The following is a 24,062-nucleotide window of genomic DNA, read 5'->3' as shown; positions in this document are numbered from 1 at the left end:
GACTCTGCGCTGGGTGTGGAGTCTGCCTAAGATTCTGTCTCTCTTCCTTTCCCTCTCTCCACCCACTTGCACACTCTCTAAAAAAATAAAAATAAAAATAATTGGTATCTTTTCAATGTTATTTTTTCAATGTTATCTTTTCAATGTTGCTGAAAAAGATAGATAAGGAAGTGGGGAAGATATTTACTAAACAGTAACTTTATTTCTCAAGAACCCTAAAAATTTGTTTCTCTTTCTACAAGATTTAAAAAATCTCAACAATGGACATTATAATGACTTTTAAATGCTAAAAAGTAAACTAAAAGTAAAACATTGCTTAATTAGCTTTGTTATGCCTGGATCCTAGGACTGCCATTACAAAAGTACAAGTAAAACCACATTTTCTGAAATAACAATAAACAAAGGAGAAAGTCAGGTATTAAATACCAAATGATCAAAATGTTGGGCCTAAGATTCTCGAAACTACTAAAAATGTTAGTAATAGCAATCTCCTGCTGTTAATCTGTGTAGATTATTAAATATAAAAACAATTTATAAAACACATCAGATTTTATTGCTTGAAGAATACAGCATATGAAATCACAAGAATGTCAAAATGAAAAGTCACTAGGCTTCAAACATATAATACATTATCAGATGCAGTAAAATATTAATTAACCTGAACTCTGCATCAGGGAAAAAAAAGTGGAAAAATATCTAAGTTGTTTACTTAAGAAACAGATATACTTAAAATAGAAAGAATAAGGATGTTACAGTACAAATTAGAAAAGCCAACACTTATTAACTTATTATTTCTTAGACTAGACTACCTTTGGTACTTAAACTTTTAAAAAAACAACCCCTTCTATCTTGTCCAAAGCACTTCATGGATACAATATCAACTTCAACTTAAAACATTCAGCAAAATTAACCTTTTCATGGCATGGGGGAAGTGTATTTAATAAACGTATGCTAATATTTCACTTTTTCTAAAACTGCAAAATAAGACCTTTAAGAAATCTAATACTTATAAACTTTACTTATTTAGCTCTCCAATTAAAACTGAATCCCAGCAACCACAATTTATCCTTGGACTTGGTGAATATACAAATTTAAATGATTTGGCAACTGACATAGGAATTTAGATTACTTTATACTATCTTAAAGTGGCTTTTCCATTCTGTTTCCAAAGTACAAACAATATGCCATTTCTTCAATACACTGGATTCCTATAAAAATCACTACCATACTTTATTTAGTGGAACCAAATTAAAGCTTCTCCCTTTTAATGAGTAGGTTGAAACTATTTATGTTTCATATAGGGCTGATCAGTTATGACACGCTTTCTTAAACAAAATAAAACCAATCATTTTTAAAGCTATCACTCAATTATGATGGAGATAATGATGCCATTTCAAAAGGAAGCACTGGACACTCTAGGCCATCTAGTCAAGAAAATGTAAAAGTAATGCTAAAAACAAACAATAAGTAAACTATCAGTTAAATTACAAAAAAATCCCTCTTTTATAGTAAGCATGCTTATTAACTTTCATTTCTTTCCCCCAGCAAAGGTTTGATATTCATGAATCTCCATTAAACCAATGGAACCTAAGAAATTGTTTCACAAGTTCCAATAAAGATGGATGGACTAAGCAAGTAATACTATTAACAATTATTGGAGTGAAATAGTAAGAATCGTGACAGTCCTCAAAATTGGGCAGTCTTTGAAATGTAATAGCATAGCTCAAGATGAATTATGCCATAATAAAACTGTAGTTTTTACCTCTACATAAAACAAAAACAAAATCAAAAACATAACCCACCGAATTCATAGAACTACTATTGAACATACTCCTTTCCTAAGTTTTTGGATGTCATTTTGAGATTTTTTTAAACAAGCATATTTATCTGAGCATATATATTTATTGCCTATATATATACACTCATTTTAAAAGACAAAAAATTCAGATACTACAAAACTGAACTCTTTGTTTTTTCACCATCCTGATCTAACATCTACTGCATTACACAACACCCTCCCCCCAATAATTTAAAATTCCCAATTTTTAGTCTAGTTAAAAGGGCAGAGGAAATGCAAATGCAGATTTAGAGTTTCTGTATAAATTTCACTGTATTTTTATAAACTTGACGTTTTCTGTAACACTGTTTATTGATCAAATAAAGGACTCACTGCTATCTAAAATTTCATAAACACCATTAAAAATTCAAAATTGATATTATACTGAATCTTAAATTTTCAATAGTTCAAAGAGACAGTTTTTACATGAATAGCACACAATAGATGAAACTTAACAGCAGACATCCCTAGAATACCAATGGCAAGTCCACCAAGATGCATACAAAATTACAGATAAGCATTTCTTTCACTGTTTTCTTGTGCAGGGAAAAACATTTATAGAGGAAATAGAAACTCAGCTGGTAAATTTCAGATATCATCATCATCTTCTTCATCCTGAGAAGATCCAGCCTGGTTAGATGCGCTGGCTGTGGCAGCAGCAAGCTGTGCTTGTTGGGCAGCCTGCTGCATTTGAAGCCATTCCTGCTGGGCCAATTCTGCTTGTTGCTGTCTAGCCTAAACACCAAAAACATAAAAACAAGTAATAATTTTTTTAAAACTCACAACATACACACTTTGGTTAAGTATAGATTAAGCCAATTACAGACTTAGTTATTACCAAATTTGGATATTTTCCAACCACTAAATAACTGTTATACATCTGGAAAACATGAACTCTATAAGGAAATACAGTTAGACAACTGCTTCTCTATCAACTAAGAACAGTTTCCAAAACTTGGTTCTCTTATAGACAGTCCTTTTATGCCACATAATTTTATGGCCTTTGGTTCAACTGAAATTGAAAAAGCTGGTACAAAAATCATAATGTTCTCTCTTTGGTTCCTTTCCCAGTTTCTCTCTTTCTTTCTTTCTTTCTTTTTTTTTTTTTAACATTTATTCTTTCTTTCTTTCTTTCTTTCTTTCTTTCTTTCTTTCTTTCTTTCTTTATTAGCATTTATTCATTTTTGAAAGGCAGGGAGAGAGCACGAATACGGGAGGGGGAGAGAGAGAGGGAGACACAAAAACAGAAGTAGGCTCCAGGCTCCAAGCTGTCAGCAGAGTCCGACGTGGGGCCACAAGATCATGACCTGAGCCGAACTTGGCCACTTAACCGACTGAGCCACCCAGGCACCCCTACATTTATTCACTTTTGAGAGACAGAGAGATAGAGTGTGAACAGGGGAGGGGCAGAGAGAGAGGGAGACACAGAATCTGAAGCAGGCTCCACGCTCAGAGCTGTCAGCACAGAGCCTGACACAGGACTCTAACCCATGAACCACGAGATCATGACCCAAACTGAATTCAGATGCTTAACCAACTGAGCCACCCAGGAGCCCCTCTCTCTACTTTTTCACTTGATTCTTTTGTCCTCTCAACTTACAATTTAGATGCAAACATTTTTTTAATGTTTTTTTTTTAATGTTTATTATTTATTCTTGAGAGAATTAGAGAAACAGAACACAAGTGGGCGAGGGGCAGAGAGAGAGAGACACAGAATCTGAAGCAGGCTCCAGGCTCTTTGCTGTCAGCACAGAGCCTGATGCAGGGCTCAATTTCATGAACCACGAGACCTGACCTGAGCCGAAGTCGGATGATCAAGCGACTGAGCCACCCAGGCACCCCAGATGTAAACATTTTTCAATCTAAAAATTATTTCTATGATTTAAAAGTTGTCTAGTATAGTACCCCTAACTCTTAAGAAAAAGTACTATACATGAGTATAATAGCTATTTTGATGTTTGAGTTTCTATCACAGTTCCCTACCCTACACATACATTTCTCCTCTGTCCCTCTCCCCTAAATAAACACACATGGGTACGTACACACACACACACACACACACACACACACACACACACACCCTTCCCATATACCCACTAGAGAAAAGGCACTTATCCAGGACTGAATTTAAGTGAGATAGTTAAAATCCATTCATTTGATATATCCTCTCTAAAAACCATCACAGAATTTTAGAAACCAAGATACGCACATAAACGTTACAAGCAATGTTGCAACAGCTAATTTAATTCATTAGCAGAAAAACCACATCAAGAAGGAAAAAATCAATCTGTTCTTAAAAAGATCATATAAATTCCATTGGAATCTACCAAAACAATGCTGTTTCCCTTTCTGCCTTTTCTCAGAATTGTCCTTTAAGCCTGACTCACACTCACCACGCCACCCTCCTTTATGCATAGCCAATTCCTAGTTATCTATTAAAACAGAAATTAGTCTTTCTTGGCCATCTAGATCATACTGTGCACTTTGTTTCATATGCCAAAATTCTCTATGCATTCCCATACCTATTTACTTTGTTCTCAAATTATCTGAGTATGTATCTTTTTTCCCACTAGACTTGAGAATAGAGACTATTTTCATATTCCTTGTTACATTCCCAACACACAGTCCTCCAGTATTTTCTGAAAGCATGTTTTGTGGGAAACAGTAATGCTCAGTGTAACTCTAACATTAAGATTTTACCATGTACATTCCTAACTTTCCTTAATAATCTCTCTTGAATTTATTATCCAATCATTTCTAGAAGAAAATTCTAATCAGGTCATTATTATACTTAAAAAAAAATCATCTGTTACCCAATTAAGTCCAATTTCTCAACCTAGAGTTCAAGGTCCTCCAAATTACTGCCTGCCCCAACCTATCTCCCAATTGTAATACATACTTGGTACTCCAAAAAAAACCCTAAAACTTAAAATGCTTCCCCAATACACCATACCCTCCCATTTTCACTACGTTAACTCACGCTGATAGTCATTCTATTTGAAATTTCCTAATTTTCACCTACTGAAGTTCTACTCTTCAAGTCAAACTGAAGTATCATTTTCTCCATTTTTTTCCTAAGTCCTAACTGTATCATTCAGGACCTAATCAGGAGATAGAAGTCACATTAGTTAGGGGAATAGAAAGAATGCAATATAAAGGATTGTTAACCAAGTATAAAGTTGGTAACTAGGTCATTGAAAAGGCATGAAAAGAACACTTAGATATTACACAACTGGTAACTACCAAAAGCAGCCACCAATCCTAAAACTGAGGGAATAAAGGAAGAGGCTGGAATTTTTAAAACTTAATTTTTAAGAAGCTTAAAAGAACAATCCATGGAACTGAAACTCAGACCTCTGAAGAACTGGCATAGATTGGCTGGTAAAAGCATCTCTGAGCTTGATAGAGGGCCCAAGGTTTGAGACTCACACCCTGGAGGAAAATGATGAATGTTTATGCTGGTTCTGTAAAGAAACTATACGCTGGATTCCGTTCCTGCCACAGGAAAAAAAAATTGATGCAGCCAGAGTAAAGATGCATTGGTAGGTTGCTCAAAGGAACCTGAAGCTAACGGGAAGTAAAAGAAAGGAGCCCAAGTGCTGCCTTCCTCCTCTAGCCTGGCAATCTCCCTCCAGAACTCCCTACTGGAAGCAGAGTCCAATGAAGTCCAATAGAAAAGCAGAAATGTGGTTTATAGAGTACTAGGCTTGATCACAAATCAAAGCACAGAAAGGTGGGTTTCAGGCTAAGAAAATTGTTTAGTTACTGGTGCATGCGTTTTTTTTTTTCTTTTGAAAACTTTATTTCAACACAACTATGCTTACAAAAATATTTTTTTTTCCTAGTATTGTATTTTATTATTTCATTTCACTTGATGAAATCTCCCCAATTAACACATTTATAAGTAACATCTCCTTGTGATTTTGACTTGCAAAAATACATTTATATTAGTTAACAGAATGCAATGTAAGTTTCACTTATCCTACTCAACTTGGACCAAAACTTACTATATGGTTTAAGCTTTAAAAAAAAAAAAAAGAAAGGATTTGCAATATAATTTTTTTTCATCTACCACAAATGTATATAAGAGATCCTCCATCAAATGCTACTACAGTAAGCACAACAAGAACCTTGAGAAACTAACCCTTGGTATGTCTCAAACCCACACATACTGTGCTATAAACCATTTATGAAACTGGTACAACAAAATACTGTATATCTCAATGCCAGTTTACAAAGTTCAATAACTAATGGGTGTTGGAAAGAGTGCAGAAGGCCTATGTACACATGTGAAAATGTAAAAGCTATCTAATTTAGTTAGTATTGCATGTAGATCGATCATGAATCTATGCAAACCAAGATTCCAATAATTTCTTAAATCTGAATTAACACTATCAGCTTAGGTCATCTGCTGAGGTCAACAAGTAAACTGCATACAAGCTGTTTTTCTGAGTTATGCAAAAAAGAAAATTAAGTTTCTTCCTCAACTTTTCAGTCCAGAACTGATATTATACTACAGGTAAGGTATTCCAATGTCAACATTCGTAAGGTAACACGTGATGAGATCTGCTTGGGTTTAAATTTGTATTAGCACTCACATGCGAAATAACTAGCACACTCTTACACTGCCAAAATCTAATGTAATGTCTCTGTACTTGGGAACTCTTTATATTTTCCTCATGAAAGTAGACAGCCTCATATTACAGTTGTCAGTGTACCTATATCATACCTCTCCTAAAAGACAAAAACTTTTTTTGTTTAGGAAATCAGAAACCAGATATTCTAATAACTAATTGCATCTATTTTTACTTAAAAAGTATGAAAAATAGTTATTTTAACACACAGTCATATTTACCTTTATGGCAGGAATACCCAGAGTGTAAAAAAGACTAAGAATGCTTCATGAAAAACATTTTAAGAATTCATAAGAAAATTGTAGGGCAAACCAAACATGTGAATTTAATAAACTTAAGAATACTTACTCTGTGACTTAATCAATCATACACAGGTATAATTTCGTGGCACAGGAAAAAAAAAAACTCAGTTTCAAGTCTCTACACAGATTTTATTGCAAAAGCTGCTTGATCTCATAGTTTATTCAGTAATCTACAAAGACATGTACTGGTTACAATTAAAATTTAACTGACTTTTGGGGCGCCTGGGTGGCTCAGTCAGTTAAGCATCCGACTTCGGCTCAGGTCATGATCTCATGTTTCGTGAGTTCGAGCCCCACGTCGTGCTCTGTGCTTACAACTCAGAGCCTGGAGCCTGCTTCGGATTCTGTGTCTCCCTCTCTCTCTGCCCCTCCCCTGCTCATGCTCTGTCTCTCTCTGTCTCTCAAAAATAAATAAAAGATTTAAAAAAAAATTTAACTTTTAAGTACCCATATTAGCAAACATATTTCTCTGTCTAAACATAAAAACATTCCTGTGCCTTTAAAGTCTATGTTGATTGATAAATTTTATTTTCATAAATTAAAATTTTCAGCAGTACTTTTTCTAACTTTTTTCTCTCTTGCCTCTTACCCAACCTACCTCAAGTATTTTTCTTTTAAAATGGGGAGTGTGAAAGACAGTAAGTGTATACTTCCTAATTAATTTCTTCTTTTGGAGATTTTCATTATGTTTTAGACTCTCCTCCCCACCCAAATACTAAAATAACTCATTTGTAATTTACAGTTAATCTTAACTTCAATATATTAATGGTTCCCCCTTTCCACATTTTGTTGCTAGCAGTTGAAAGACTGCTTCAAATGAAGATGCTATTGTGTTAGTATTTAAAATAAAGTCTAAAAGGTGAAATGAAATCAAACTGATAAAAAAGCTGTTATATTTACTTACCATATTTAGGACTTAAGTGCTTTGTGCTTTAAGGAAGAAGTACTAGACAGGTGCTATAATTTTACCTCTCTCTTGATTTTCCTCACAAGAGCAAAGAAATATTAAGGGATCCTCACCCATAGATGAAGGCAAGAATGAAGAAAGATAGGAAGAGGAAATAACAAATGACAAGGATAGAAAGTAAAGACAGATTTGGTGGGCAATTATTTCTTTCATTCTTCTTTTTGCCCTGGAAAGGATAAAGCCATCATGTTCCACTTAGAAGTTCTAAAATAGGGGCGCCTGGGTGGCGCAGTCGGTTAAGCGTCCGACTTCAGCCAGGTCACGATCTCGCGATCCGTGAGTTCGAGCCCCGCGTCGGGCTCTGGGCTGATAGCTCGGAGCCTGGAGCCTGTTTCGGATTCTGTGTCTCCCTCTCTCTCTGCCCCTCCCCCGTTCATGCTCTGTCTCTCTCTGTCCCAAAAATAAATAAAAAACGTTGAAAAAAAAATTAAAAAAAAAAAAGTTCTAAAATAAGTGTAAGTGGACAAAATGGTGGCTAGAACATTAGCATAGTAATGTAGAAACAGCACATGTCTAGGGGTCAGGAGACTCGAGTCTGAATTTAGACTCCAACACTTCCTAACTATATGAACTTAACCTGTTTTATTTGTTTAACTCAATCCTTCCCAGTAAACTAAGTTCCATCATAATAAGAACCATGTCTCTTTCGTATACTATTATAAGCCTAGCATTTAGCACTATATCTGATAAGTAGTGAGGACTTCAGTAAACATCTGTAGAACAAATGAATGAATGATCTCATGCAAGTTTCTTTCTCCATCTGAGTCTGTTTCTTAACGTGTAAATGAGTATAATAAAATTCACATTTATTTATTTTATTTATATTTATAAAAACTGCAAAGTATGTAAAGTAATAGAGCATCTTTTTCCTTTTATCAAATATCTAATTTGGCACTCTCTAGGTGATCTGCAATAGCAGAGAGTTAATAAATAATAGCCACTAATGTTTTTTTAATCATCAGTCTTTGTTATCTCATATTCATATGGATTATAAAGTGTTTACTTGTATTCACACCTGTTTCAAAAGCTTTTAGTACCTCCTTAGTACTGATCTTGTAGGTTGTTGTGAGGATTTAAAAAAATACAGGTAAATTATTTGGCAACATGATTAACACATGATTAGAACTCAATAAATGTTAGTAAACTTTTATTTTTATTAGTTTGAATGGTATTCTGATGTCTAGTGCTTGATAACACTTAAAATTTAAATGCTTTTTGATTCAAACTTATGACTACTTAAGTTATTATGACTACAAAGAGATCAGGTATAGGGCTAGTCTGAAAGAGATTACCAAAAGTGATACTTCCCAGTTCTAATGGTAACTACAGTAACTGGTAGGAAATCTCACCTCTTCAACCCAAAACTGTCTTACAATCTAATTTGAAATGAGAGGCCAAAACTTAGAGTAATAAGAACTTCATCTTCTCCTTTTTTTATTTTAAAGAGAGGAATATTAGTACTAATCCTTCACAGACTGGAAATTAGAGTTTTAATAAGAAAGGGAGGAAAGGAGGGAGGGAGGAAGGAAAGAGGGAAGGAATTTTTTAAGATTAGTATGTTTGTTTTAAAGGTACATTAAAAACCTAATTTAACTATAAAATAGATGTTTATTAAATTTTCCTTATATACCACTCATTATAAAATTTGATATAGTATTTTCTCACCAGCCCATCATTTTAAATCTTAAGAATGTTTACATATACTTGTCATGCTTTTAACTGGTTGTTCTGTCTGGACAAAAAAATAAAAAACTCAAAGTAAAATCAGTAGTTATTTTGGAGTTGTTCTCCTTGGAAAACCAATTGTTGCTGGAGCACCTGGGTCGCTCAGTTGGTTAAGTGTTCAACTTCAGCTCAGGTCATGATCTCATGGTTGGTGGGTTCAACCCTTACACTGGGCTCTATGCTGACAGCTGAGAGCCTGGTGTCTCCTTCAGATTCCATGCCTCCCTCTCTCTTTGCCCCTCCCCTGCTTGCACTCTGTCTCCCTCTCTCTCTCAAAAATAAACATTAAAAAAATTAAAAAAGGGGCGCCTGGGTGGCTCAGTTGGTTGAGTGTCCGACTTCGGCTCAGGTCACGATCTCACGGTTCAAGTTCGAACCCCACATCTGTGCTGACAGCTCAGAAGCTGCAGCCTGCTTCAGTGTCTGTGTCTTCCGCCCTCTCTTCTCCACTCATGCTCTGTCTCTCTCTCTCTCTCAAAAATAAATAAACATTAAAAAAAATTTTCTTTAATTTTTTTTCTTAATGTTTATTTTGGAGAGAGAGAGAGAAACAGAGCATGAGTGGGGGAAGGGCAGAGAAAGAGGAAGACACAGAATCCGAAGCAGACTCCAGGCTCTGAACTGTCAGCACAGAGCCTGACGCAGGGCTTGAACTCACAGACCATGAGATCATGACCTGAGCCGAAGTCGGGCGCTCAACCGACTGAGCCAACCAGGGGCCCCAAACATTAAAAAAAAATTAATAAAAAAAGGAAACAGGTTCCTGCAAATATTTACTTTAAAAAAAGTTTTTTTTTAACGTTTACTTTTGAGACAGCGTGCACCAGAGTGGGGGAGGGGCAGAGAGAGAGACAGAGAGAGAGAGGATCTGAAGCGGGCTCTAAGCTGACAGCAGAAAGCCAGAAGTGTGGCTGGAACTCACAAACCATGAGATCATGACCTGAGCTGAAGTTGGGACGCCTGACTCACTAAGCCACTGAAGCACCCCGTTTAAAAAAAAAAAAAATTTTAATGAGCAAATATTTATTTTTTTATGAAGCACATAACTGGCCAAACAGAGTCAAACTGGTTAGATTTAAACATCAGACTCTATGCTCAAACAACCAGCCACAGAAAGAAAATCCTCTGTATATATATATTGATTTAAGAAATGATTTCAGAAACCAGTATGATTTCTGTTAGCAAACAGGGCAGTATTCAGATGAAAACAATTTATAATGCATTACTTACTTTTGCAAATAATTCTTGCTGCTGTCTCAATAACTCTTCTTCAGGAATGCCAAGGTTTTCCAAACGAGAACTGGCCTTTCTTCTTTTTAATGCTACAGTCTTGCATTCTTGTAAGACTTCTTTTACTTCACTGATGTAAGAGCCAAAGCCCAAACTTTCTAGTGCTAGGGAAATGAAAACATGAAAGAGTGATAAAACTTAAGTCTTTCCCCCCATTTATGGAAGATTAAGCTTTTGTGATTTTTTTGGGTTTTTTTTTTTTTGGAGGGGAGGGGATTTCTGTCTTCTAATAATTTTACCTATTTTATAGTTGCACAGCAATTATTTGAATGACTAAATCAAAATATTGTATCAACTTTCTTATTATATTACAAATTAGATAAAACTTGAGAAACATTTAACAGCACAGGCATTTACTTTTCTGATTAATTTTTAAAAACCAAAGCATTTCCTGTGAGAGGAAAAAAACAAAGTCCAATGTAAGAACATGTGCTTTTAGTAAGAAAACATTTTTCCTATACCACTCACAGTAAATCAAACATCATTACCTCAGTCACTTTCTAGAAGAATACCAAAAAAACAAGTATTTGGAGTCTACTTGTTAATAACATATTTTGTGCCATTTGGCTTAGAAAAAGTAGGTTGGTAACATATGTTCTAAGTTTCAGTAGGATGGGATAAAAGAATGGATAAGTTCTTTTGTACAATATACCAAACAGGAGACTATTTTTAGCAAAGGTACTCCAACTGCCAAGTTTAAGAAATACGGGTGGAAATAACTTATGAAATTCAGCATTTATATTCAGCCAACAAGTTTCCCTTGAAAATAAAACTTAACAGGAAGCACTATAAAAACATTTCAACTGATGTGGCAGAAAACTGGGATAAAGAAAGACTATAAGGTTAGAAGTATTAACAATTTTCTCTCCCTTTATTTTTTCACATTTAGAAAGAAAATTTTATAGTAATGCACCTTCTAAATGCCTTCTATAATCAAGACAAAGCATAAAGTTTTCTTTTGGCTCACAGTAATTAAAATTGTATTTTATAGTTTTCTATATATTGCCAGTGCCCCAAAGGCATTTTTGTTTTCTGACCCAATGATGAAATATAGACGGTGAAAAATATAGTTGATGAATTTAACTTAGTGTATCAGTTCTTGCAGTTTTTCAACAATTATGATGAACCAGACTGCCCTCAGCAAAGCTGCCCCGAATTCCAACTACAGGGATTTGCTCTTCATGGAGAATACCAAATGCACCTTTACAAATACGCATTCCCTCCCGTATAAGCTGTGGTTTTTAAGGACATTTTGAAATGATTTATGACTTTAATTACTTCAAATATTAAGCTGTTTTGCATCAACCTTCTTTAGAAATAATCTCATGCCAAAAAGCAGAGTACTATTACTTGAATTTTAATTATACTAACTTATTGCCTCTGCTCCCCAAAAAACTTCAGTAATTCATTACTCTGAGTTCTGAATATCAAAATAACTACCACATAATTCTTGGCCTAAAAAGTTGGAGATATAGTGGAAAATTAAGTGAAGATTAAGCAGCCTACATTTTTTACTTGAATTGACAGACTGATAATTTGGTGTCAATGTTAGAAGCCAAAGTTTTTCTTTTATTTTTTCTCTCTTTTTTTTAAATGTTTATTTACTTATTTTGAGAGAGTGTGAGTGAGAAGGAGCAGGGGCAGGGCAGAGAAAGAGAGAAAGAATCCCAAGCAGGCTCCACACTGTCAGAGCAGAGCCCAACACAGGGCTCGATCTCACGAACCTTGAGACCATGGCCTGAGCCTAAATCAAGAGTTGGATGCTTAAGTGACTGAGCCACCCAGGCACCCCAATTTCTTCTCTTTTTTAAAGGCATATAGTAGTATATTTTCAATAATATTGGCTGGAGACAATACCAAAAGAAACCAAGAGAATGGCTTGTGGTTTCCTCCCAACATTCTGAAGAAAGTCGTATTTCCTTAGCGTATACCACATTTCTCTAGGATCTAGCCCTACTACATTTCCAGCTTTATTTCTGCCATTAAATCCCTACATATGCTAAATCTAACTGCTCAATATTTCCCAACAGACATCAGTTTCCCACATTCATACTGACGGTAATGCATTCAAGGCTCAAATCAAACTCCATCTTTAAGTAAACTTGCCTGATGCTCATAGATAGAAGTAATCTCCCCCTTGTAAAATCAGATAGACATCTTAGAATTTGAAATTTGGTTGTCAATATATTCATATAACCTTGGATACACTGCTTCATATCTCTAAGCTTCAGTTCTCCTTCTCTGAGAATAGCATTTCGTAGTATCTTCCTAAAACATATGCAGTATGGCGGTTAAGCCTGCAGGCCCTACAGCTGCCAGAGACTGATCCCAGCTCTGCCTCATATGAACTGTGTGAGCCTAGATAAGTTCCTTCACCTCTGTGCCACTAAAGCAAGAATAACAGTACCTGTATCTCATCAGATCAGGTTACTGTGAAGAATAAATGAATTAATATAAACAAAGAGCTTAGAACAGAGGCTGGCCCACAGAATAAGCAAAATATTCACGATATTATTTTTAGGACTATAGGGATCAACAAGTGATCTACAGCATTTAACACCATGTCTAGCACATAAGATTCCCATAACCACTTGGACTATGTATTATTCATCTTTATTTTTTCCCCTTACATTTAAAAGAGCACCCTAATAAGTGTACAGGACATAAATAAATGTGCAGCTATGCATTATCACACTAAATTCAAGTTGAATGAATATATTTATAATATAAAATATTAAATTTATAAAATTAATCAACACCATGCAGACAATTCTTCAAATTATCATCAATTACTAGACTCAACATCAAAAAAATCCAATCCAAACTATTTTTAACCATGGAGAGTTTGAGTTAAAAATTTTAAAAACTCACTTTTAAAACCATCTAAGGTTGAGAACACCACTTTAAAAAAATTTGCAAGTGAATCCAAGGTTAATATTTAATATTATTCAAAGAGCTGCTATATACAAATTTGTACTCTCAATTAAATGGTTCAACAGGAAGAGCCATAAATTTTAATTTCTAAAACTGCACTGACTTTAATCCAAATTTTAAATACACTATGGTTACCAGGAATAAGTAGATAATAGTCTTTTCTAAACAAGGAGATATTTTACACCATTTGTTACCATATAGGAATAATCATTTCCATTTTACACAAGGAGTATCTTAAAGGATAAGGGAAATGACTCTTAAGCAGGGCCATCATTGCGGGTTTGCAGGTTATTCAGTGCACAACAGGACCATATCTAAGGAAGGCTATTCATACTGTAAACATAGATCTGTATGTTTATTACGGCACTTTTCTGGCAGATGGTAGTAAAGGTTTTTAGGGAAGAAGTGCCTTTTTCTAGTTTGTATAAAGAGACTTAATGGACTGTTAGGGCCCTGGCTTTATCAAGGATCTCAGAGTAAAATCCAGAAAAGAAAAAAATAAAGAAAAATTTTTGCTGGTAAAACACATACATCACTTGCTCCTCAGATGCCTGTCTGCTCCCCTCTGCCATGTACTTTAAAACTATACCCAGAAAAGTGCATGGTATATTAGGGGAAAAAAATATTTGCCACATTTTTCAATTTTAAAGACAGATGTTAAGGCCCCCGTGTGGCTCAGTTGGTTAAGCATCTGACTCTTGATTTCATGAGCTCAAGTCATGATCTCAACAGTATGGTTCATGGTTTTGTGGGTTCGAGCCCTGTGTTGGGCTCGGTGCTGATACGGGGAGCTGGCAGGGGATTCTCTCTCTGCCCCCCACCCCCAAATAAACTTTTTTTAAAATGACGAATGTTAAAAAACTTAAAAAAAAAAACCCTTTAAAAAAAAAAAGTGAAAACTTCCATCCAGCAACAATAATACAGGCTTATCTTATTTCACAAAAGTAACGCAATCCTATAAAATTTTGTTATAACAAGAATTTATGTGAATTACTTCATATTCAAATGTGTAATACAGGTTTTTCGTTAAAATATTAAAATATGTAAAATAGCATTCTCAAATTTGTTTTCTTTTGTTTATATGTTAAAGGAAGTGTGGCGGGGGGTGGTAGTTCACTTAAAATGCATTAAAAGGATGATATAGGCCAAAGTGACTTCTTGGCTCATTAGCCAGGCAAAGGTTTCTGAAGACCCTTAATTATGTCCTCTATGGATTACTACCCCCTGGGAATCTGGGACAATAATGAGAGACTGAGGGCGGAGCAGGAACCAAATATAATCAATCGTTATACCCTTACCATTATCTAACACCATGCCAGGTACCTAGTAGTGTTCAAAATTGTTGGGTAGCAGAAGAAAAACAAAAACAAGATATGTCAGTTTTAAGTTAAATAATAAAATCCTAACTTGAAAAAAACTTGATTATGTGATAATACCAATTCCATATACATAATGTGTCCCTTTGGAAAAAATACCAGTATGCATGATTATTTAGATAATACAATATCATTTTCATTCTATTATTACAACTCTACAATCACTCAGATCCTCTGATTTAAAAACTACTTCACATCTACTTTCTAAAATAGACTGTGGTTTATTTAGGCTTTAGAGCAAAGCTACTCAAACTGTGGTCCATGGACTTGTGCCAGAACTGCTTATAATGGTCTGTGATGAGTTAAGTATGGAAATCAAAGAAAGCATTTAGGAACCTTCACAGCAAAACTTTAACTACATGGGGTGATGGATGTGTTAACTAACCATATTGTGGTATCATTTCACAATATATACACATATCAAATCATTATGCTGTATACCTTAACCTTACACAATGTTATATCAATTATAACTCAATAAAGCTGGAGGAAAAAAAAAAGAACCTTCAAAGTAATTTGACAAGAGTAATTTTAAGTTTATTGAATCTAACAACAAAAATTGAAATTTTATGTATTTTTCAATTTTGTTTTTCTAGTGATCCATTTTTATTGTATTTCACAAAAGTACCAGTGTGAGAGGGACTAGATTTTTTTTTAATTCCTTCAACAGAGATAGCCTGCAGCAACTCCATTGCTGAAGAAGCAAATCCTCAGAGACTTTTTCAGTTACTAACTATTGTTATAAATGTGGGGGGGAAATGTGGCAGAAGATTAAAAATTCAAAAAAATAATCACTTAAAATATCTTTATTTATACTTCAGCTTTACAATGGCATTATGCTGTAAGGTTAAACATAACAGACTTCAAGCTTTATATTTTAATCAGTAACATTACGCATTTTAAAAATTACTATTTAGGGGCACCTAGGTGGCTCAGTGGGTTGGGCGTCTGACTTTGGCTCAGGTCATGATCCTGCGGTCCGTGGGTTCAAGCCTTGCTTTGGGCTCTGTGCTGACAGCTCAGAGCCTGAAGCCTGCTTCAGATTCTGCGTCTCCGTCTCTTTCTGCCCTTCCACTGCACGTGCTCTTTCTCTTTCTCTCAAAAATGAATAAACATCTTAGGGGTGTCTAAGGTGGCTCAGTGGGTTAAGCATCTGACTCTTCGTTTTGGCTCACGTTATTATCTCGCAGTTCGTGAGATGGAGCCCTGCATCAGGCTCTGCAGCACAGAGCCTGCTTGGGATTCTCTCTCTCCTTTCCCTCTACCCCTCCCATGAGCTCTCTCTCTTTCTCTCAAAATAAATAAACATTTTTTTTAAAGCTTGCCTAAGAAAAGCTAACTTCTAAAAATATACAATTATTTATTGCAGCATATCATGTAAGATTCTCAACCCTGACTTATTCTCAGTAATTGCAAGTAATACCTGAAACAATTAAGTATTATTTATACATAAATGAGGAAACCTTTAACAGATTTGCCTAAGGCCAAAGACTTTCCAGTGTAGAACTTGCAGTTCTTAACTCTCAATGTCAGTTCTTTACATAATACAACAGAACATGTTAAAACTTATTTAAGAGTATGTGTTCACAAAAACCAGCAATGACATGAAAGGAACACCTTTTATAGCTTAGAACCCCTTTATTTGTGCATCTGTGATCTTCAATACCAAGTCCCCTTTTTAAATTCAAAAAAAGCAAAACATTTCATAATTTTTTCAAAGTTTAACTATTTCAAAGATTTACTAACAATAAAGTTATGTCAACTTTAATAACTTCCATTTTACAGAACAGCCTCAAATGCTTAATTTGCTCTGACAATGTAAAGCAAAGTAGCAAGTGAACAAATGACATGTCCTGAAGCAAAATCTAGTTCATTAAACTTATTAAACTAAAAATTGGAACTTCAAATGTGAGATTCATATGACTTTAAATGTACATTATTATTGCACTTGCATATATCCTATATACCAAAATAATAAATGCTTACAGAAAAGCATAAAAAAGTCCTATTTACCATGATTTAGCAAGCTTTCCAGGGTTAATCTGTAAAGATACATTTTAAACACCTAAAAAAAAATACACACCTTAGAGGATTTCTTTTAAAAAAAAAAGTAACCACTCAAGACAAAAATTCTTTAAAATGGTTAAACAATATGAAATTAATATGAGATTATAAATGTATAAGATGTATTCCCCTAACTGGAGGAATTTGGGGCAAAAATAGTAGGTTCTTATCCACTTAACAACAACGTTACCCAAAGAAAGGGTAAATTTGTAAGACTGTAACAGGTCAGTAGATGATTTTTTAAAAAATAATCAATCATCCTCAGTACACAAAGAAAAACGCTTTCACTGGAACTTCTGGACTCACACCTTAAATTTAGCATATTCCAAAGTTGAGCTATTTAGCATACTGCTTGCTACAGCTGCACTTTTATTCCATCATGTCAATCAGAAATCTAAATATATCTTAGAAAAGAATAAACTACCCAAGAAGACAGATTGTAATGTGTTATTAGACTTTTGGAACAATCCTCACTCCTGTGTTGTAAACAAATGTTTAGGCAGATCCTTTAGAAAGCTTTTGAAATTTTCATTAGAAAGGCAATGTGGATAAAACATTCTTTTTCTTTTTTATGAGTTGTAAAAGGAAATTATAGCTGTGTTGGATAATCTCATGAAAGACTTAAAACATGTACATACAATGTAAAAATAAAACACAAGAGGAAAAATAGAGAACTTAACTTTCACTGTACCTACCAGAGTATTCACACACCACACAAGTTTAAAAAACAAACAAACAAACAAACAAAAACAACCTAGCTTTAAAATCAAATACGGTTTTTCCCAGGGATTTTTTTTCTCTTCATGGACTGAAATAGAAATGGCAGAGTACATTAAAATCTACCTTCCATCCATCATTAAGGACCAAAAATGAATCATCTAATCCTTTTGTCAATACTGACAATAAAATATTGGATATGGTGAATATGAGATGTGTTCTCTACTTCAGAGTAAGTAGGGACATCACCTTTGCAAAGTTAAATTATGAAAAATAAAATGGTAGACACCTGCCTGCCTACTAAAACGATTAAAATTCATCACGATTTTTTTGACTTCAAAAGCAATCAAGAAATTGTTAGAATTTTAATTATTATAAAAGGCAAGTTATCACCTCAAATTGAATGCAACTTTTTCTTAAGAGTATACGTAAGTGCTCCAAAACATTATGACTAGTAAATGTCTCCCTATGCCTGAAACAAACCATCAGAATGTGGTCCCCCAAACCCCTACTACTGGACTAAACCCTTTGCAAGATGGGAAACTGTCCAAACTTTCAGAAATGCTCAATAAAAGCTTAAGTGTATGCATCTAAATGGGAATTGCAACAGGAAAGGACAGGGAAATGTTCCATGAAAAAAATCTCTTACAAACTTTCAATCCAAGCTTTAAAAATTTATCTCCATAAAGCAAAACAAGCTACATAAAAGAAAAACTGAGAAAGAGGAAAAAGAAAGGAGGGGAAGAAAGGATAATCATCCACCCTTTTCTTCCAGAATACAACTGGAGAGTTTTGTTAACTTGATGAACAGTGGGACCACTAAACTATTTTAATTTTTATTATTGTTTTTTGTTTTGTTTTGTTTTTTAAGTAAAACGGACACCCTACGTGGGGCTCAAACTCAAAACTCTGGGATCAAGAGCTGCATGCTCCACCAACTGAGCCAGCCAGGGGCCCCTCACTGAACCACTCTTAAAGCTGAAAACACACTCTTCATTCAACATCACCAAACTTTACAACGTTAAACGCGTTTACATTAAGAATTCTTTCACTCATGCGTTCAGAAAATTCATCTTTTCCTCTATATCCGTGAAAAGGTCGGGGGGGGGGGAGGGGTGCTGTCTCCACTCATACTTGGAAGATCCTGTCTGAAAATTCATTTTCCAAGGGAGAACTTTGGGTTCCTTTCTCAGTTGTCACGTCTGAGGTTCCACGTTAGGGAGACAAATGCTCAGTTGTCATGTCTAGGTTCAACAGCAGGCAGGCAAAATTCTTGTTGCTTCCGCTTACCTGGCTGTAAACAGACGACGACTGCTACTTTATCTTTGGAGGACGTTAGGCTGACCTAAACGCTGGCAATCCTTACTTGTACTCGCCGGATGAAAAGCACCACAAGAATACTACACAGCGAGTTGGAGGCACCGGCTACCTCCATGCCCGCGTGGCTTTTTCGTCTACTCGTAATTATCAGGGGAGAGGAATGAAGGCTTTGACATGAACGGGTCACGCGACTGGCAGGCTGCCCCTCACCCTCATTCAAACAAAACCCCACACACACCACTTACCTTGTATGACATGCTCGGGTGAGATGGTCTTCTTTTCTGATTTGTTGCAAATCTCATTGGCTTCAGAAGATATAAGGTGAATGAATTCAGTGCAGCAGTTCACCACCAGCTCCCGGGCATCGTTGGCCACCCGGACGTTGGGGAGAGTCTCTTTGATCATCTTATTGATAGCAGCTCTAGGTATAGTGAGATCATCATCATTGCCAGATGAGGAAGCCATCGTATCTCCCTCTCGCGCGCGCCCCGACTTTTAAAAACTCCCCAGCTCTGGTCCACTATTCCGCGAAGATTTTTCAAAGGCTGCCCTCAAAGTGGGATCCCAGGAGCGCGAAGAAGGTGCAGAAAACGAGGGGTGAGGGGTGGGGAGGGGCTGGTTCGTGAGGGTGGGGTACACCCGTGTGTGTGAGAGATTTAGGGCGAGATTGGGAGGGAGGTCGGGGGGCTGAAGATAATGGGGACAGCACTGCTCACGTAGGAGAGGAGAAAGCAAAGGTGGTCCGGAAATTTGAGCACTGGGGAACCACCTTCGTGTCTCCTCAGAGGAGCGGGCGCTGTCGCCCAACCGGTCCCCAACCGCGCCGGAGGAGAGGCAAGATCCAGGGGCACTGGCCTCGCCGCGGTACCAGGCGGACACCCAGCGGGCTTGGCTCTAAAGAGCCGGAGCCCCAGCTGCCGCTGCCGCCAGCAGCCGCTGCCGGCGCCTCTGCCAAACCATCCTTCAGACACCCGCGCCGCCGCCTCACAACATGTCGGCCGCGGCCGCTGCTGGAACCGTGGCGACCGCCTGGGAACGAATACGGACAGAGCCGGGCACAAGGGGAACGACAGTAGCAGCCGCCGTGGCCGTTTAGCCCGAACGCAGATCGTGGAAGCCGAAGCCGCGGCAACGGTGGTCCCTCCAGAGGCCAAGGAAGAAGGTTTGCTGGAAGCCTCTCCCGATACCCTTTGCGCTACCGGAAGCCTCGCCCCCCCCCCCCCCCGTCCCCGCTCCCTCCCTCGCAGACTGACTTCCGGGTGTGGCTGCTGCCCTTCCCCCACCCGCGCCGGCGGGAACGGTCCTCGTCGCCAGCAGCTTCCGCCTGCCGTCGTCTCGGCACGCGCCTCGGAATCCCGCCCCTTCACTGGGACAGTAGCCGGGCGAGCGCGCGCGCGTCGTGGTACCGGAGCTGTGGCGCAGGCTTGGGTTGGGGCGAGGGTGGGTCGCTTCTACCATCTCTCAACCAGCTGAGGCCTCAAAACCTTCTCCCAGCCTTCCCTGAGGACAAAGGAGCACTGGCTATCTTAGAAGAATTCTCTTTGCTGTTCTTTAAGGAGCCCAAAGTGGGAATAAAAGAAAGAGGCTTGGGTTCTGTAATGAGATATGAGGAATGCAGAACGTCATGGGCCTGTGTGCATCGTCCAGAGGAAAAGCTTTTGATGATGTCTAATAGATGTTATTCGGATCAAAGCTCTTTATGATCCTTTACCCATTTTCTTGTTTTTTTGGGAAATGAAACGTTCAGAGAAGTGGCTTGCTAATAGCTAAACCAGAAACTAGAAGTAAAATCCACAGTAGTGGAAATTGAGTATAGTGTACAGTGAGCCACGTTGAGAGATTCCAATTTAGCCATTTTTAACGGTGTATTGCACGTTGGCTTCTGGAGAGGGCAGAGAAAAGTACGTTGATGTATCTTTACGCAACTCTCGTTTTTGCTTGTCTCCAGGATGACTTGTAGTATCAATGCATGTCAAGTTCTTCACAAAATGTGTCATACTTGTCATTTGCACGAAGAGCCCATGTTATAAATAGTGGGGTGTTGCAATTTCTAAAAAGTAAAAGATCCCATTTAAATCACTTTTGGCACTTCAGTCATATACACTGTTCTTGATACATTGGACGGCAACTGGTTTGTTTGAAATGTTTCCTTATAACGTTTTATTTCAGGGGCTTCTGGGTGGTTCAGCCGGTTAAGCGTCCCACTCTTGATTTGGGTCAGGTCAGGATCTCATGGTCCTGAGGTCAGTCCCCACGTCAGGCCTGCAGATTGCTGAAGTTTGTCATTCTACCCCTTCCCTGCTCACTCTCTCTTAAAAACAAGAAAAAAAACCCCAAAACCAAACAAACAAAAAAAAACCCTTGCCTTAAAAAAAAAAAAACAAAAAAAAAACCCTAAAATTTTATTTCAGTTTAAGACCCTAGATATGGCACCTGGGGATTTTATTTAACTATTTTTCATTTAGCATTTTTTCCAGTACATTTGTGGGTTCTTTAATTTGTAAAGTATAGATGCTCGTTTTTCAGTGCTAAGTTTAGTCAAAACAGAATTTCTTTGGTAAAACAATGTTTTTAAATTTTTTCAAAATAGGAATGTGAAACTCTTGGCTCACATGTTGGCTCTTTATGAAGTGTTTTGTATATCAGTTGACTGTTGGTTAAAAGAGTTATATTGTCTAAATTTATCTTGTCCTTACCAAGTTTATTAGTCTGAAAAAGCTAGCTAGCAAAAATGTCCCCAGAGTTACCACATTGTCATTGACCCAAATCTTGGTGTTTCTGAAAAAAAAAATGCTAATGTGAATGGTTTTTTATACATTTATGCTATACAGACTTCTAGGCAAATGATACTAGATCTGTAGAGCACACATGTGAAGTTGTTATTCCAGTAATGGTTTATCACTAAAGGGTTCTATGGTGGCATAAGCATGAAATATATAGTAAAGAGACCCAGGTTACAGTCCCAGTTTTTTGTTACTTTAGACAGGTCAGTCTCTGAACCTCATTTCCTCAACCAGAAATGGAAATATTATATAACTTATAGGATTCAAAGTCAAATGAGACTGTATATTAAAAGCACTTTTAACATGATGAATTAATATAGATGTTAGTATTCATTATTATAATCTTTATCAGGTCTGGGGAATCTTCAACCAACAATAAACCATACATAATACAGCTGGAGAGAAAATTTAATTAAATATAAATAGTGTGAGGGGTGTCTGGGTGGCTCAGTTGGTTAAGCACCTGACTTTTGATTTCATCTCAGGTCACGATCCATGGTTCGTGAATTCTAGCCCCACATTGGGCTCCACACTGACAGTGCAGAGCCTGCTTAGGATTCTCTCTCTCTCTCTCTCTCTCTCTCTCTCTCTCTCTCTTTGCCCCTTCACCCCCACCCCTCAAAAATAAATAAATTTAAATACATATAGTGTGAGATTTTATGAAATATGCTAACCTGGATCCTATATTTAAATTTTTATTTATAATACAGTATATCTCTGGTGTAAGTAGGCTTTTGAAAACAAAGATAACATCTCCATAATAAGCTTAAGAGTTTTAGAGAGAGTGCATATATATGAAACATTATTTTTTTCATGGTATCCCAAGATTCATGATATTAAAAAAACAATATAGGGGTGCCTGGGTGGCTCAGTCGGTTAAGCATCCAACTTCAGCTCAGGTCATGATCTCACAGTTTGTGAGTTCAAGCCCCGCATCAGGCTCTGTGCTATCAGTTCAGAGCCTGCAGCTTGCTTCGGATTCTGTCTCCCTCTTTCTCTGCCTCTGCCTCTCTCTCTCTCTCTCTCTCTCTCTCTCTCTATCTCTCTCTCTTTCTCTCAAAAAGTAAATAAACGTTAAAAAATAAAATATATATTAAAAAAACAATATAGCTATTATAATAAGGTAGGCTAACGCTATAGTGGTTAAGATAACTTCTTAAAATGTGTGAATTCATAGCTGCCCAAGTTTTCAGCTAAAATTACTGGCAAAAATCTATAGCATTTGTAATTTGACGCTTAACATTGAAAAAAGCAAATAACACTCTTCATTATGTTCATTTGTCACTGTTAACACACCAATTGCTAATTCATGATAATACAAATTTAAAAAATAACATCTAGGATACACATCTTACTTAGCACTGTGCTAAGTGCTTTTACCTGTATTTAACCTAAGCACTCTTACCTGTATTATCTCATTTAATCCTCAGAGCATTTTTTATTTGATAGATACTGTTTTAATCTACATTTTTCAGATAAGGAAAGTGAAGCTTGGAGAAGATAGATTACTTTCCTGAAGTCCTGTGTAGCAGTTAAGATAGGCAAGATTATGTTGCAAGAACAAGTAACTCCCAAATCTCAAAAGGTTTATTTCTTGCTTACGTTATGGGTTCATCATGGGTCAGCAAAAGGATTGAACACATAGTAATCACTCCAGAATCCTCTGGAGCTGTTGGGAAGAAGTAATAGCAGAGTCTTGAAATATAGGCTTTTGACAGGTGGAGAGAAAGGGAAGAAGTATGTGTATTCAAAATAACAGGGTTGTAGAAGCAGAAATTGTTCTAGAACCATTGAAGAGATTGCTTTCATTGAATTAAAGTGTTTGTGTTCTACACTAGTGAGAGAGAAGTGAGACAGCCAAATACATAAGGCAGCAGAAGTTATGAAGTAAGAAGAGCAAGAGAAGCAAGAAGAGTTTAGAGCCTCAAATACTCATGTCAGAGAGCCCAACAAAATAAATGGCTTGTTAGAGTGTTGGTGTATTCTGCTTTCAAAATAGACAGGAGGCTTCTGTGAAACAGTTTCCTGTGCTTCTTTATTTTCTTTATATCTTCATAATCCTTTTTTTTTTCCTACTCAACTTCTAAAACTCCTATGTTTTTGTTCTACTCAA

The 24,062-nt window shown here is 36.6% G+C and overlaps 1 protein-coding gene across 1 annotated transcript; it reads right to left on the bottom strand.

The window, feature by feature from the left end:
* Nucleotides 1–530: 530 nt before the first annotated feature.
* Nucleotides 531–20,358, bottom strand: DR1 (down-regulator of transcription 1). Its single transcript, XM_030325340.2, has 3 exons — nucleotides 19,412–20,358; nucleotides 10,696–10,859; nucleotides 531–2,572 (listed from the first exon to the last, which is right to left on the bottom strand). Exons 1-3 carry the CDS (start codon nucleotides 19,629–19,631, stop codon nucleotides 2,426–2,428), a joined length of 531 nt encoding a protein of 176 aa, XP_030181200.1. The 5' UTR covers nucleotides 19,632–20,358; the 3' UTR covers nucleotides 531–2,425.
* Between the last annotated feature and the right edge of the window lie 3,704 nt (nucleotides 20,359–24,062).

Source organism: Lynx canadensis, chromosome C1, assembly GCF_007474595.2.
Source record: "Lynx canadensis isolate LIC74 chromosome C1, mLynCan4.pri.v2, whole genome shotgun sequence".
Lineage (NCBI taxonomy): Eukaryota > Metazoa > Chordata > Mammalia > Carnivora > Felidae > Lynx > Lynx canadensis.
Note: the sequence above shows the minus strand (reverse complement) of the source record. Positions and strands in the feature narration are given on the sequence as shown.

Coding starts and splice junctions, on each gene's coding strand:
- DR1 (XM_030325340.2), bottom strand. CDS start 19,631: ATGGCTTCCTCATCTGGCAATGATGATGATCTCACTATACCTAGAGCT. Junction 10,860..19,411: donor ACCCGAGCATGTCATACAAG/GTAAGTGGTGTG, acceptor TCATTTCCCTAG/CACTAGAAAGTTTGGGCTTT. Junction 2,573..10,695: donor AGCAAGAATTATTTGCAAAA/GTAAGTAATGCA, acceptor TTTGGTGTTTAG/GCTAGACAGCAACAAGCAGA.